At 46.0% G+C, this 16572-nt stretch overlaps 1 protein-coding gene across 1 annotated transcript in view; it reads left to right on the top strand.

Moving 5' to 3' along the window:
- Positions 1 to 16572, top strand: part of LOC121574709 (dedicator of cytokinesis protein 3) — a 345949-nt gene that overhangs the window by 276937 nt on the left and 52440 nt on the right. The window contains exons 14-20 of the mRNA XM_045213536.1: positions 1482 to 1607; positions 8857 to 8981; positions 10689 to 10851; positions 11228 to 11334; positions 11915 to 12086; positions 13017 to 13114; positions 13213 to 13296. Coding sequence (XP_045069471.1) covers positions 1482 to 1607; positions 8857 to 8981; positions 10689 to 10851; positions 11228 to 11334; positions 11915 to 12086; positions 13017 to 13114; positions 13213 to 13296 — 875 coding nt within the window. The remainder of the gene's footprint in view (positions 1 to 1481; positions 1608 to 8856; positions 8982 to 10688; positions 10852 to 11227; positions 11335 to 11914; positions 12087 to 13016; positions 13115 to 13212; positions 13297 to 16572) is intronic.

Consider the following 16572-nt stretch of genomic DNA (forward strand, 5'->3'; position numbering starts at 1 on the left):
CAAAGCTCATTGGAGGAGAGGATCCAATGTCCCTCCCCCTCGGACCTCCTCCTCCAATGAGCTTTGAGAGGGACGCGAGAGGAATCAACGATGGACGGAATAAAGGATTTGAAGGCTAGTTCAGTTTCCAGACAGAGCCTTACACCCCCTTCAATGACCTCATATACATTCTTTACCATATAACCACAGTCCCCATCTACCCACAACACACAGTCACCACGTCACCACGTCTGACTGTTTTCTATCTAACGTTTCATCGTACCATTATAGCTAGCTGCTGATTTAGTGGGTAATTATTTTTACCCACTGCAGATCTGATCTGCGGGGATCTTTTTTAAATATTTTTTATATTTTAGATTGAAACAGAAAGCTCTCCTCTCCTCAGCTCCGTACATCCGTGGGAGTTTCTGCAGCTGCTCAGAGTTAGTTAGCTGTTAGCATCCTCAGGGACACATGCAATATGTATGAACCTTTAAACTACTGCAGATACATTACCTCAGGCTTTTTGTGCTTTAAATGATTGAAAAAAGCCTGAGATTAGCAGGCAGAATGAGAACGCTCTCTCTGTATTAAAATAACTCTAGTAGGAGATGTGGCGTTAAGGGGAGGAGGGTTGGGTTCTGCAGGAGCATGTAGTCTTGCACACACGCTCGCATGCACGGACACACACGTATGCACACACACACACACACGCACACACACACACGCTAACACACGCACACACACATGCTAACACACGCACACACACACTAGTGGTAATGTTTTAGTGATAGCAGAATGCCTTAGTGGCTGCAGTAGAGGGGAAGTCGCTGCAGGGCTCAGCCACATTATTTATCTATGCTGGCACCATCTCTAAATGTCTGGTCATTTGCTGCCAGAAAAACGGCAATCATGAACAAAGTTTTCTAGTATTGAATTAAGTGAAACTGTCTTGTCTGTTGTCCCCACTCCATCCCGGTCTGATCAGATCTGAACAGAAAAAGGCCCCTGAATGGATACTTCTTCTTCTTCTTCTTCTTCTTCTTCTTCTTCATCTTTGTCGTCATCCTAGGTCCCCACTGGACACACACTGGTTGAATCAACGTTGTTTCCACATAATTTCAATGAAATTACGTTGAACCAACGTGGAATAGATGTTGAAATGATGTCTGTTCCCAGTGGGTCTGATAATCTCTCTGTCTTCTACTCCTCAGGTCTGATAATCTCTCTGTCTTCTACTCCTCAGGTCTGATAATCTCTCTGTCTTCTTCTCCTCAGGTCTGATCATCTCTCTGTCTTCTTCTTGTTAGGTCTGATCATCTCTCTGTCTTCTTCTCCTCAGGTCTGATCATCTCTCTGTCTTCTTCTTGTTAGGTCTGAGCATCTCTCTGTCTTCTTCTCCTCAGGTCTGATCATCTCTCTGTCTTCTACTCCTCAGGTCTGATAATCTCTCTGTCTTCTTCTACTCAGGTCTGATCATCTCTCTGTCTTCTTCTACTCAGGTCTAATCATCTCTCTCCAGCTGCTGCGAGGAGAGATGGAACAGATAAGGAGGGAGAACCCTATGATCTTCAATAGAGGCGTGGCCTTGACACGCAAGCTGGGCTTCCCCGATGTCATCATGCCAGGTGAGGGCTGGGCTGCTGGAGCTTAATTCAATTCAATCGAATACAACTTTTACTAGGACAGTCTTAGGACAATTACTATGAGGGTTCCAGCGGTACTTCAGACACCTGCGACACACGAGCACAGAATCAGTATTTGTGTGGAAGTCAGGCCTGCAGAGTGTGGATGGGCAGGTGTAATGTACATGGTGCTGCACACCTGTCTCTAGTTCAGGGTGAATCAGAATAGGACCAGGAGGTTTTTCTGACAATGTGACGTCTGAACCCTACTCTGGGCCCGTCTATCTATCTGAAAAAAAATCTCTGTCTGTCCATCCTTGCGTCCGTCTGTCACGTGCGCTGTTGTGGTTCACATTCCTCTAGTGGTCTTACTCAATGGTTGATGTCGTCTGCACTTTACCCTCAAATCAATAGTCCACTCAGCTTCTAAATCCTCATTCCATTATTGCATGTCACTATTGGTTAGTTTGTGTGTGAACAGTCCAGCTGCAGGCTATATTTATAACTGAAAAGAAGGATCCGCTTCCCAGCTCTCCTCATTGCGTTACACTCGGGCCCTACTGCCTTCATTCACATGCAAAGCTAATCAGTTCGAATCCCCCATGTTGAAGTGAAATGCCAATACATCAATCGGTCTGGGTAACTGATCGGTCAGAGAGGCTGGTTCAGTATTCATAGATTTATGGATGTTTAATTTCTCCACGGGATCGATGGTTGGTAAGTAGCAGCAGACCTGGGTTCAAATGGTATTGGAAATCATTTCACTTCATCTGTGATTGATAAAGCTTGCCTGGATTAATAGACCAATAGGAAATTACAAACCCTGTACATCTGGCACTCCAGGCAGGCTAAAGCAAACGCTCAAAGTATTAGAATGATTTCAAATAGTATTTGGACCCAGGTTCTGAGTAGCAGTAGGGTTCGGCTGACTCAATCCAATCTGGGGATGAAATAATGTCTTGCCCTCTGATTACATGGAGGGAAACAAAATAGTGGCATTCTTTATGTGGCTGGCAGTTCATGAGAGCACTTTATCTGGCTACATACTACAAGCCTAGCTATAGTTGAATTTAGCTTGGCCCAATTTAATTGGTAAGAGTAGTCTCTTTCAACAGCCGTCATTCTGTGTTTTGCCATTTGTCATGTGTTACTGTGTCTCTTTCTGTGTAACCTGGTGTCCATCTGGCCCCTCCTCCATGGTGTCCATCTGGCCCCTCCTCCCTGGTGTCCATCTGGCCCCTCCTCCATGGTGTCCATTTGGCCCCTCCTCCATGCCCTCCCCTGCACCATAGAGATGGAGGTAAATTGGTGTAAGTGCCGCCCCTCTGTGCCCCAGCCTGACTCTTCCTCTGCATTGCTCTGTCTGGCTGATTCCTTGGTTAGCGATTCAGTGAACCACACTGAGACCTTTATAACTAATGCCTAGACCTAAAGAACTAATGCCTAGGCTTCAGCTGAGCTGGTTAACACTGTCTGTAGCGTGAAGAACACCATAGTTTGAAACCCAGTCATCATTCTTACGCTGTAAGTCACCCCTACATGGCCTATCTACCCTCTAGTACTCACAAGTCATGCCGGTGCTTCAGTAGTACCTGACCGACTCCGTCCTGCTCCTGGAAAATAACCAGAAATAATCCATGTTTGTGCACGCGTGTGAGCCAACATGTTTGTGTGTGTGTGAGTCATGGGAACGTAAAGCTTTATTAATGGGTTCCAATCTACTAAGACCAAGACACCATCGATCCACAATGGGATTGCAGCCATATGTCATCCGGTGCTGAGATGCAGACTGTGGATGGTGCATCCCAAATGGAACCCTATTCCCTTTATAGTGCACTACTTTTGACCTGGGACCATAGAGTTCTAGGGACCATAGGGTTCTAGGGACCATAGGGGTTCTAGGGACCATAGGGGTTCTAGGGACCATAGAGTTCTAGGGACCATAGGGTTCTAGGGACCATAGGGGTTCTAGGGACCATAGGGGTTCTAGGGACCATAGGGTTCTAGGGACCATAGGGGTTCTAGGGACCATAGGGGTTCTAGGGACCATAGGGTTCTAGGGACCATAGGGTTCTAGGGACCATAGGGGTTCTAGGGACCATAGGGTTCTAGGGACCATAGGGTTCTAGGGACCATAGGGTTATAGGGACCATAGGGTTCTAGGGACCATAGGGTTCTAGGGACCATAGGGTTCTAGGGACCATAGGGTTCTAGGGACCATAGGGTTCTAGGGACCATAGGGTTCTAGGGACCATAGGGGTTCTAGGGACCATAGGGTTCTAGGGACCATAGGGGTTCTAGGGACCATAGGGGTTCTAGGGACCATAGGGGTTCTAGGGACCATAGGGGTTCTAGGGACCATAGGGTTCTAGGGACCATAGGGGTTCTAGGGACCATAGGGGTTCTAGGGACCATAGGGTTCTAGGGACCATAGGGGTTCTAGGGACCATAGGGTTCTAGGGACCATAGGGGTTCTAGGGACCATAGGGTTCTAGGGACCATAGGGTTCTAGGGACCATAGGGGTTCTAGGGACCATAGGGGTTCTAGGGACCATAGGGTTCTAGGGACCATAGGGGTTCTAGGGACCATAGGGTTCTAGGGACCATAGGGTTCTAGGGACCATAGGGGTTCTAGGGACCATAGGGTTCTAGGGACCATAGGGTTCTAGGGACCATAGGGTTCTAGGGACCATAGGGTTCTAGGGACCATAGGGGTTCTAGGGACCATAGGGGTTCTAGGGACCATAGGGCTCTGGTCAACATTTGTGCACTAAATAGGGAACAGTGTTCCATTTGGGACGCACCCACAGACGGAGCCTCCCGCCTAGCTTCTCCGGCATTTATATAAACACATAACAGACTATGTTACAATGTCCGTACTATCTTAACACTTAGAATGCATGTCCAATGCATTGCTTCATCCTAAGTGATATGCTAGTGTTGATATTGGAACAGAGACACGGTCTAACTTGCCATGCTATATTCATATTCATATTACCATCATCATTCCTATACAATCTTTCCTCATAAAGGGTAATCTCCTCTGTGCCACGGATGTTTATATGCTTATGGGTATACAGTGTATCTCTGTTTCCATTTGCAATCACATGAGGACTGTGGATGAGTGAGTGGAGGCTTTTCACATTCTTTAAATGGGCAAGGTGGTATTTGGAGAAGATTAGATGGGTTTTAAGGGTGTGCGGGGAGAGAGAGAGGTAAGAGAGGGGGGGAGAAACAGAGAGAGACTGAGTAAGTGAGTTAGAGAGAGAGAGGGGCAGGGGAGAACTAGAGAAAGAGAGATTGTGAGAGAGAGAGAGAGAGAGAGAGAGAGAGAGAGAGAGAGAGAGAGAGAGAGAGAGAGAGAGAGAGAGAGAACATCACTGAGTGTAATGTTTACTGTTAATATTTATTGTTTATTTCACTTTTGTTTACTATCTACTACACTTGCTTTGGCAATGTTAACATACGTTTCCCATGCCAATAAAGAAATTGAGAACAGAGAGAGAACACACAGAGAGAACACACAGAGAGAGCACACAGGGAGAGCACACAGGGAGAGCACACATAGAGAGAGAACAGAGAGAGAGCAGAGAGAGAGCACACAGAGAGAGCACACAGAGAGAGAACAGAAAGAGAACAGAGAGAGAGCACACAGAGAGAGCACACAGAGAGAGCACACAGAGAGAGAACAGAAAGAGAACAGAGAGAGAGCACACAGAGAGAGCACACAGAGAGAGAGAACAGAGAGAGAACAGAGAGAGAACAGAGAGAGAGCACACAGAGAGAGCACACAGAGAGAGCACACAGAGAGAGCACACAGAGAGAGCACACAGAGAGAGCACACAGAGAGAGCACAGAAAGAGAACAGAGAGAGAACAGAGAGAGAACAGAGTGAGAGAGAGAACAGAGAGAGAACAGAGTGTGAGAGAGACAGAGAGAGAGAGAGAGAGAGAGAGAGAGAGAGAGAGAGAGAGAGAGAGAGAGAGAGAGAGAGAGAGCAGTGAAGGGAGATTTAAACAGGCTATAGTGTTCAGTAGTCCATTTCAGATCCACGCTAAACACTACACTACCCTGTTGGATAAACCCTAAACCCTCATACTGCCTGTGTCTGCCTGTGTTGTCCAGGTAACAGTTTAGTCTGTGGGAAACTGTCACTGGAGCAGACAAATGGATAGAGGTTGTCTCAGCCCGTCACATTCATATAGCACAATGTATCGCAATGTGGCTTCTGAAAATAGCAAAGCGAGCATTTTCCCCAAAACGTTCATATCTTATAGTCTATCTGCCTATTCTCCTGTGTTTACTACATTTACATTTACATTTTAGTCATTTAGCAGACACTCTTATCCAGAGCGACTTACAGTTAGTGAAAACATGTTTATTTATTTATTTTTTATACTGGCCCCCCGTGGGAATTAAACCCACAACCCTGGCGTTGCAAACGCCATGCTCTATCAACTGAGCTACATCCCTGCCGGCCATTCCCTCCCCTACCCTGGACGACGCTGGGCCAATTGTGCGCCGCCCATGAGTCTCCTGGTCGCGGCCGGCTGCGACAGAGCCTGGATTCGAACCAGGATCTCTAGTGGCGCAGTGGTCTAAGGCACTGCATCGCAGTGCTAACTGTGCCACTAGAGATCCTGGTTCCACTCAGGAGCACAAACTAAACAGCCATATGGATGCTCAATATCTGATGTAAGGATATCTGGTATCCTTATCTGTTGTATTCATTAATATTGAGGTATGACATAATGTGAGACGGTTAGCAAGTGCCAATGAGACACATCTTCCCTGTGACGTTTGGCTTTACCTCGTCTCGTATTGGTTGAAGTCAAACTCCTGTATGCACACTCACTACCAAGGTAACTTCCTCTTCTTCTTCTTCTTCTTCTTCTTCTTCTTCTTCTTCTTCTTCTTCTTCTTCTTCTTCTTCTTCTTCTTCTGCTGCTGTCTTAAAGGCTTTATAACCCTATGCTTTCCTCTGACTGAGCTTGCTAGTTACACTAGTGATGTTATTATAGAAGGCCGTTTGAGGTTTCAATCCTAAGCAACCTGCCTACTACACGCTGTCTGAAGTACAATTAGACCAACATAGCTACTGTAGTAGGTCAAAGCTGTGTGCTGGAAAACCTTGGTGGAGCATGGGTGGAGGAGGCATTGTGGTGTACCTTGGTAGAGCATGGGTGGAGTAGACATTGTGGCGCTCATGTGACTTTCCTTTCTTTTTCAGCTTCAGACCAATGCCTATTCTCACTTAAAATGTGTTTAATATCTTAGGAGATGTAGCTAACTGTAGTAATATTAATGTAATAATGTAGTTCAACTGTAGTAATATTATGTAATAATGTAGTTCAACTGTAATAATATTTATGTAATAATGTAGTTAAACTGTAGTAATATTATGTAATAATGTAGTTCAACTGTAGTAATATTATGTAATAATGTAGTTCAACTGTAGTAATATTATGTAATAATGTAGTTCAACTGTAGTAATATTATGTAATAATGTAGTTAAACTGTAGTAATATTATGTAATAATGTAGTTCAACTGTAGTAATATTATGTAATAATGTAGTTCAACTGTAGTAATATTTATGTAATAATGTAGTTAAACTGTAGTAATATTATGTAATAATGTAGTTCAACTGTAGTAATAGTATGTAATAATGTAGTTAAACTGTAGTAATATTATGTAATAATGTAGTTCAACTGTAGTAATAGTATGTAATAATGTAGTTCAACTGTAGTAATAGTATGTAATAATGTAGTTCAACTGTAGTAATATTATGTAATAATGTAGTTCAACTGTAGTAATATTAATGTAATAATGTAGTTCAACTGTAGTAATATTATGTAATAATGTAGTTCAACTGTAGTAATATTATGTAATAATGTAGTTCAACTGTAGTAATATTATGTAATAATGTAGTTCAACTGTAGTAATATTATGTAATAATGTAGTTCAACTGTAGTAATATTATGTAATAATGTAGTTCAACTGTAGTAATATTATGTAATAATGTAGTTCAACTGTAGTAATATTAATGTAATAATGTAGTTCAACTGTAGTAATATTATGTAATAATGTAGTTCAACTGTAGTAATATTATGTAATAATGTAGTTCAACTGTAGTAATATTACATTTACATTTACATTTTAGTCATTTAGCAGACGCTCTTATCCAGAACGACTTACAGTTAGTGAGTGCCTACATTTTTTTTTTTTTCATACTCGTACCCACAACCCTGCCGTTGCAAACGCCATGCACTATCAACTGAGCTACATCCCTGCCGGCCATTCCCTCCCCTACCCTGGACGACGCTGGGCCAATTATTCGCCGCCCCATCGTTCACAACAGCAGCAAACTCACTGAGCTCTAAGGAAGGAAAGCTTCTCTTAACAAAGCCATATCCATGCAGAATATTCATTGATGTAATATTTAATAACAGAACGGAGAGATAGAGAGATAGAGATGTTCTACTCTTGGTAATATCTCCTTAGAAGTTAATGTTGTACAATATCCACACACGTCATAGTCCCACAGTCGATGCCTTGGTTTAAACTCACCCATAGACAATGATGGATTGAGCTTTTAACATTCATCTTAAACGTTTGTTTGGTCAAAAATGTATTTAAAAGCAGGACAAAAAAGAGAAATGAGAACACTGGTTATGACTGCGGAGTAGGAAGGAGCAGCACAGCTGTGTGTGTTTGTGTGTGTGTGTGTGTGTGTGTGTGTGTGTGTGTGTGTGTGTGTGTGTGTGTGTGTGTGTGTGTGTGTGCGCGCGCGTATTCATGCATACGTTTGTATGTATGTGGGCAAATAGGTCAACAGTTTCTAAAAGATCGATGATGCGTTTAGGCATCTAGCAGCACATCCAGGGTGTGGTGGAGATAAGGCAATTAGCTGAGTGTTTACACAGGGAAAAGGTCATGTTTTGGGGGGAGGTGAACGAGAGGGATGGGACTCTGGAGGTGGAAGATCTGGGTGTAAACTCTACTCTCACAGCCTCTCTCTACCAGCCGGAATAACTGTTATCTCATAGACAGAGAAGGGGGATTTCTTTCAAAAAAATTAAAAAATCCATAGCATCACCTCTTACCGGGCCTATCCACCAGATACTACTTTGACTAACCGATCTACCGAAAGTGAATTAATTTCAGTAATTTTTAATGGTAGGCACGGTGACAACCAATGCGACCAAAGTTGAGCAACTTCATGTAAATTGGGTGTGTCTGTCTGTATCCTAGGTGACATCCGTAACGACCTGTACCTCACCCTGGAGAGAGGAGACTTTGAGAGGGGGGGCAAGAGTGTCCAGAAGAACATCGAGGTCACCGTCTACGTGCTTTACGCAGATGGAGAGATACTCAAAGTAGGTTGTTTTTTCCTGACGACCGTAAAATGTCAGGTGACCTTACAAATATGTTTTATACACTAAACAAAATAATATAAACGCAACATGTAAAGTGTTGGTCCCATGTTTCATGAGCTGAAATAAAGTATCCCAGACATTTTCCATAAGCACAAAAAGCTTATTTCTCTAAAATGTTGTGCACAGCTTTTTACATCCCTGTTAGTGAGCATTTCTCCTTTGCCAAGATAATCCATCCACCTGACAGGTGTGGCATATCAAGAAGCTGATTAAACAGCATTATCTTTACACAGGTGCACCTTGTGCTGGGGACAATAAAAGGCCACTCTAAAACACAATGCCACAGATGTCTCAAGTTTTTAGGGAGCGTGCAATTGGCATGATGACTGCAGGAATGTCCACCAGAGCTGTTGCCAGAGAATTTACTGTTCATTTCTCTACCACAACGTCATTTTAGAGAATTTGGCAGTACGTCCAACCGGCCTCACAACCTTAGACCACGTGTAACCACGCCAGCCCAGGACCTCAACATCCGGCATCTTCACCTGCGGGATCGTCTGAGACCAGCCACCCGGACAGCTGATGAAACTGTGGGTTTGCAAAACCGAAGAATTTCTGCACAAACTGTCAGAAACCATCTCAGGGAAGCTCATCTGCATGACCATCGTCCTCACCAGGGTCTTGACCTGACTGCAATTTGGCATCGTAACCGACTTCAGTGGGCAAATGTTCACCTTTGATGGCCACTGACACGCTGGAGAAGTGTGCTCTTCATGGATGAATCCCGGTTTCAACTGTACCAGGCAGATGACAGTGTGTATGCTGTCGTGTGGGCGAGCGGTTTGCTGATGTCAACGTTGTGAACATAGTGCCCCATGGTGGCGGAGGGGTTATGGTATGGGCAGGCATAAGCTACGGACAACAAACACAATTGCATTTTATCGATGCCAATTTTAATGCACAGAGATACTGTGCATTGTAGTGCCATTCTTCCACTGCCATCACCTCATGTTTCAGCATGATATTGCATAGCCCCATGTCACAAGGATCTCTACACAATCCCTGGAAGCTGAAAATGTCCCAGTTCTTCCATGGCCTGCATACCAGACATGTCACCCATTGAGCATGTTTGGTATGCTCTGGATCGACATGTACAACAGCGTGTTCCAGTTTCTGCCAATATCCAGCAACTTCGCACAGCCATTGAAGAGGAGTGGGACAACATTCCACAGGCCACAATCAACAACCTGATCAACTCTATGCGAAGGAGATGTGTCGCACTGCATGAAGCAAATGGTGGTCACACCAGATACTGACTGGTTTTCTGATCCATGCCCGTACCTTTTATTTTAAGGTATCTGTGACCAACAGATGCATATCTGTATTCCCAGTCATGTGAAATCCATAGATTAGGGCCTAATGAATTTATTTCAATTGACTGATTTCCTTATATGAACTGTAATTCACTAAAATCTTTGAAATTGGGGCATGTTGCGTTTATATTTTTGTTCAGTTTAGTTACTTTGCTAAGCTACCAAGATTTTTTTTACAATCCAACGTTTTAGTAACATCTGTCATGAAGTATTTGTTTTACTATATATATATATATATATGAAACAATCTATATAATTGTATGCTGTCCGTGTGTGTCTGTGTCTGTGCATGCGTGTGTGTCTGTATCAATGTGTACTTACCTGTTCTCCTCAGGACTGCATCAGCCTGGGGAATGGTGAGGCCCACATCAGTGAACATCGCTCCTTTGTCCTCTACCACAACAACAGTCCTCGCTGGAGCGAGCTGGTTAAATTACCCATCCCCATAGACCGCTTCAGAGGGTCACACCTACGCTTCGAGTTCAGACACTGCTCCAGTGAGTACCGGCCTGGTCTCTAGATTCGGACACTGCTCCGGTGAGTACCGGCCTGGTCTCTAGATTCAGACACTGCTCCAGTGAGTACCGGCCTGGTTTCTAGATCAGTATGTACTTCTCTTTCGTTGTCATGTTCCTTCAAGTGGTTCGGCTAAGTACTGGCATGATCAATAGAAAATGTTCAGCGACTCTTGAAGCAGAAGATGAACTTCAATAATGCTTAAGAGGTAGCCATAGTATTGTTCATCCTTAGTACCAGCTTTGTCACCAGACCTGGAGCTTTTGTACTGAAGCCAACTCTGTAGGGCGGCTGGCTGGGGTACAGTGAGACTAAGTGAGTGACTGTCTCTCTCTTTTCTTCCTCTCTTCTCCACAGCCAAAGACAAGGGGGAGAAGAAGCTGTTTGGTTTTGCCTTCACACCACTGATGAGAGAGGACGGGACGACGCTGTCAGACGAGAGCCATGAGCTCTTTGTGTACAAGGTTAGTCAGGAGGCTGCTCACTATGTCTCTCTGTCTCGCTTTCTCCATCGAAATCTGTCACTCTGTCTCCATCACAATCAATCTCTGTCTCTCAGTCTCTCTGTCTCCATCACAATCTGGCTCTCTTTCTCTGTCTCTCTGTATCCATCACAATCTGTATCTCTGTCTCTCAGTCTCTCTGTCTCCATAACAATCTGTCTCTCTTTCTCTCTGTGTCTCTGTATCCATCACAATCTGTCTCTCTTTCTCTAAGTCTCTCTGTCTCCATCACAATCTGTCTCTCTTTCTCTCAGTCTCTCTGTCTCCCTCTCTCTCTCTCTCTCTCTCTCTCTCTCTCTCTCTCTCTCTCTCTCTCTCTCTCTCTCTCTCTCTCTCTCTCTCTCTCTCTCTCTCTCTCTCTCTCTCTCTCTCTCTCTCTCTCTCTCTCTCTCTCTCTCTCTCAATTCAATTTCAATTTCCAATTCAATTCAATTTAAGGGCTTTATTGGCATGGGAAACGTATGTTAACATTGCCAAAGCAAGTGAAGTAGATAGTAAACAAAAGTGAAATAAACAATAAATATTATCTCTCTCTCTCCAGTGTGATGAGAATGCTACGTTCAGTAACCATGCGCTGTACCTGGGTCTGCCCTGCTGTAAGGATGACTTCAACGGCTGTCCCAACATTCCCTCCAGCCTCATCTTCCAACGCAGCACCAAGGAGACCCTCTGGATCTCCACACAGCTCTCCTCCACCAAGCTCACACAGAATGGTAGGTCTCTCCTGTCTTCCCCTCCCCTCCCCTGCTCTCCTCTCCTCTCCTCTCTTCTCCTCTCCCTCTCCTCTCCTCTCCTCTCCCCTGCTCTCCTCTCCCCTCTTCCCTTCCCCCCCTGCTCTCTCTCCTCTCTTCCCTCCTCCCCTGCTCTCCTCTCCTCTCTCTTCCCTCTCCTCTCCCTCCTCCTCTCCTCTCCCCTCCCTCCCTCCCTCCTCTCCTCCCTCTCTCCCTCTCCTTCTCCTCCCCCCCCTGCTCTCCTCTCCTCTCCTCTCCTCTCTCCTCTCCCTCCCTCTCCTCTCCTCTCCTCTCCTCTCCTCTCCTCTCCTCTCCTCTCCTCTCCTCTCCCCTCCTCTCCCTCCCTCTCCTCTCTTCCCCTCTCCTCTCCTCTCCCTCCCCTCCCCATCTCTCCCCTGCTCTCTTCCCCTCTCCTCTCCTCTCCCTCCCTCCCCTGCTCTCATCTCATCTCCTCTCCTCTCCTCTCCTCTCCTCTCTTCCCCTTCCTCTCTTCTCCTCTCCTCTCTTCCCCTCTCCTCTCCTCTCCTCTCCTCTCCTCTCCCCTGCTCTCATCTCCTCTCCTCTCCTCTCTTCCCCTTCCTCTCTTCTCCTCTCCTCTCTTCCCCTCTCCTCTCCTCTCCTCTCCTCTCCTCTCCCTCTCCTCTCCTCTCCTCTCCTCTCCTCTCCTCTCCTCTCCTCTCCTCTCCTCTCCTCTCCTCTCCTCTCCTCTCCTCTCCTCTCCTCTCCTCTATTCCCCTCTCCTCTCCTCTCCCCTCCCCTCCCCTGCTCTCCTCTCCTGTCTTCTCCTCCAACAAGCTGATAACATGATTTTTATAGCACCATTTTGTCAGCCAATCTTGATCTTGATCTAATTCTGATTCCGATTCCGATTCCAAATATGATTCTGTTTTTGATTACAATCCCGATTCATAGTGGACCTGCTGGCATTGTTGAAGTGGAAGGCCCACCCAGACAGAGTGATGGACATCATGGGGAGACTGCGCCACGTCAGTGGAGAGGAGATTGTCAAGGTCAGACATACTTTCTAATACACCTTTAACATCTACATAGGAAAGTGATCTAAGAAATGTAGCCGTAGTGATCTAAAAACACATGTTCAATGTTACAGTTTCTTCAAGACATCTTGGACACGCTGTTTTCCATCCTGGATGACAACACTGACAAGTATGGTCCACTGGTGTTCCAGTCACTGGTGAGAAACCTTTTCAAATGCTAAAATGGACTGTATTGTTTTACATAATGTGTGTGTGTGTGTCTCTGAGCGTGCTCGTGACCGTGATCATGATTGTGAGCTACATGAGTGTATTCCATCTCCTGCTACAGTGCTCCATGCAGAGTCTGGCCTACAGTTATCATCTCCTGCTACAGTGCTCCATGCAGAGTCTGGCCTACAGTTATCATCTCCTGCTACAGTGTTCCATGCAGAGTCTGGCCTACAGTTATCATCTCCTGCTACAGTGTTCCATGCAGAGTCTGGCCTACAGTTATCATCTCCTGCTACAGTGTTCCATGCAGAGTCTGGCCTACAGTTATCATCTCCTGCTACAGTGCTCCATGCAGAGTCTGGCCTACAGTTATCATCTCCTGCTACAGTGCTCCATGCAGAGTCTGGCCTACAGTTATCATCTCCTGCTACAGTGCTCCATGCAGAGTCTGGCCTACAGTTATCATCTCCTGCTACAGTGTTCCATGCAGAGTCTGGCCTACAGTTATCATCTCCTGCTACAGTGTTCCATGCAGAGTCTGGCCTACAGTTATCATCTCCTGCTACAGTGTTCCATGCAGAGTCTGGCCTACAGTTATCATCTCCTGCTACAGTGCTCCATGCAGAGTCTGGCCTACAGTTATCATCTCCTGCTACAGTGCTCCATGCAGAGTCTGGCCTACAGTTATCATCTCCTGCTACAGTGCTCCATGCAGAGTCTGGCCTACAGTTATCATCTCCTGCTACAATGTTCCATGCAGAGTCTGGCCTACAGTTATCATCTCCTGCTACAGTGTTCCATGCAGAGTCTGGCCTACAGTTATCATCTCCTGCTACAGTGTTCCATGCAGAGTCTGGCCTACAGTTATCATCTCCTGCTACAGTGCTCCATGCAGAGTCTGGCCTACAGTTATCATCTCCTGCTACAGTGCTCCATGCAGAGTCTGGCCTACAGTTATCATCTCCTGCTACAGTGTTCCATGCAGAGTCTGGCCTACAGTTATCATCTCCTGCTACAGTGTTCCATGCAGAGTCTGGCCTACAGTTATCATCTCCTGCTACAGTGTTCCATGCAGAGTCTGGCCTACAGTTATCATCTCCTGCTACAGTGTTCCATGCAGAGTCTGGCCTACAGTTATCATCTCCTGCTACAGTGTTCCATGCAGAGTCTGGCCTACAGTTATCATCTCTCCTGCTACAGTGTTCCATGCACAGTCTGGCCTACAGTTATCATCTCCTGCTACAGTGTTCCATGCAGAGTCTGGCCTACAGTTATCATCTCCTGCTACAGTGTTCCATGCACAGTCTGGCCTACAGTTATCATCTCCTGCTACAGTGCTCCATGCAGAGTCTGGCCTACAGTTATCATCTCCTGCTACAGTGTTCCATGCAGAGTCTGGCCTACAGTTATCATCTCCTGCTACAGTGCTCCATGCAGAGTCTGGCCTACAGTTATCATCTCCTGCTACAGTGTTCCATGCAGAGTCTGGCCTACAGTTATCATCTCCTGCTACAGTGCTCCATGCAGAGTCTGGCCTACAGTTATCATCTCCTGCTACAGTGCTCCATGCAGAGTCTGGCCTACAGTTATCATCTCCTGCTACAGTGTTCCATGCAGAGTCTGGCCTACAGTTATCATCTCCTGCTACAGTGTTCCATGCAGAGTCTGGCCTGTGTCAGCCTCTTCCTCCTCCTCAGTAATGACGGATAGTTTGTCTCTGTTTCAGGCTACATCCCAAATGGCACCCTATTCCCTTTATAGTGCACTACTCATAGAGCTCTGGTAAAAAGTAGTCCACTATATAGGTCTAGGATCCTAATTTGATCACTCTTTTGTTGCTGAGATTTTCCTGCACTCCAGGGAAAGCAGATAAGCTTCATGATTTGCATAAATAAATTCACTGAAATTCTGCACTAACACACGGTTATATTAACAGTATTACACTTTTCATGTGGACTACTTTTGTCCCGCTAATAGCCCTGATCAAGCGAACATGGACTAAACATCCATAATCTGTTGCTGCAGGATTATTTTGCTGTGATAATAATGGTCAAATTAAGATCCTACACTTGTATAGGGAATATGGTGGAATTTGGGAGGCAGGCTCTGTGTCAGTGTGTCTCAGCTGGCCCAGAGCCAGTTTGAAAATGTATGCCCTCACTAACTGTAAGTCGCTCTGGATAAGAGCGTCTGCTAAATGACTAAAATGTAAATGTAAAATGATTATTAGGAGCTCTCTGTCAGCCAGCTGCCTCTGAAGGACCAGAGCTCAGGGGAGTGTTTAGCAGGGGTGGGGGGCAATGCAAATAGTCCGGGTAGCCATTTTATTAGCTGTTTATTAGTCTTATGGCTTGGGGGTGGAAGCTGTTAAGAAGCCTTTTGGACCTAGACTTGGCGCTCCGGTACCGCTTGCAGTGCGGTAGCAGAGAGAGCAGTCTATGACTAGGGTGGCTGGAGTCTTTGACAATTTTTAGGGCCTTCCTCTGACACCGCCTGGTATAGAGGTCCTGGATGGCAGGAAGCTTGGCCCCAGTGATGTACTGGGCCGTACGCACTACCCTCTGTAGTGCCTTGCGGTCGGATGCCGAGCAGTTGCCATACCAGGCGGTGATGCAACCAGTCAGGATGCTCTCGATGGTGCAGCTGTAGAACCTTTTGAGGATCTGAGGACCAATGCCAAATCTTTTCAGTCTCCTGAGGGGGAATAGGCTTTGTCGTGCCCTCTTCACGACTGTCTTGGTGTGTTTGGACCATGATAGTTTGTTGGTGATGTGGACACCAAGGAACTTGAAGCTCTCAACCTGCTCCACTACATCCCCGTCGATGAGAATGGGGGCGTGCTCACTCCTCTTTTTTTTCCTGTAGTCCACAATCATCTCCTTTGTCTTGATCATGTTGAGGGAGAGGTTGTTATCCTGGCACCACACGGCCAGGTCTCTGACCTCCTCCCTATAGGCTGTCTCATCGTTGTCGGTGATCAGGCCTACCACTGTTGTGTCGTCTGCAAACTTAATGATGGTGTTGGAGTCGTGCCTGGCCATGCAGTCATGGGTGAACAGGGAGTACAGGAGGGGACTGAGCACGCACCCCTGAGGGGCCCTCGTGTGGAGGGCCCCTCAGGGGTGCGTGGCAGATGTGTTATTACCTACCCTTACCACCTTGGGGGCGGCCCGTCAGGAAGTCCAGGATCCAGTTGCATAGGGAGGTGTTTAGTCCCAGGGTCCTTAGCTTAGTGATGAGCTTTGAGGGCACTATGGTGTTGA

The sequence above is a fragment of the Coregonus clupeaformis genome, unplaced genomic scaffold (genome assembly GCF_020615455.1).
Source record: "Coregonus clupeaformis isolate EN_2021a unplaced genomic scaffold, ASM2061545v1 scaf0123, whole genome shotgun sequence".
NCBI classification, from domain to species: domain Eukaryota; kingdom Metazoa; phylum Chordata; class Actinopteri; order Salmoniformes; family Salmonidae; genus Coregonus; species Coregonus clupeaformis.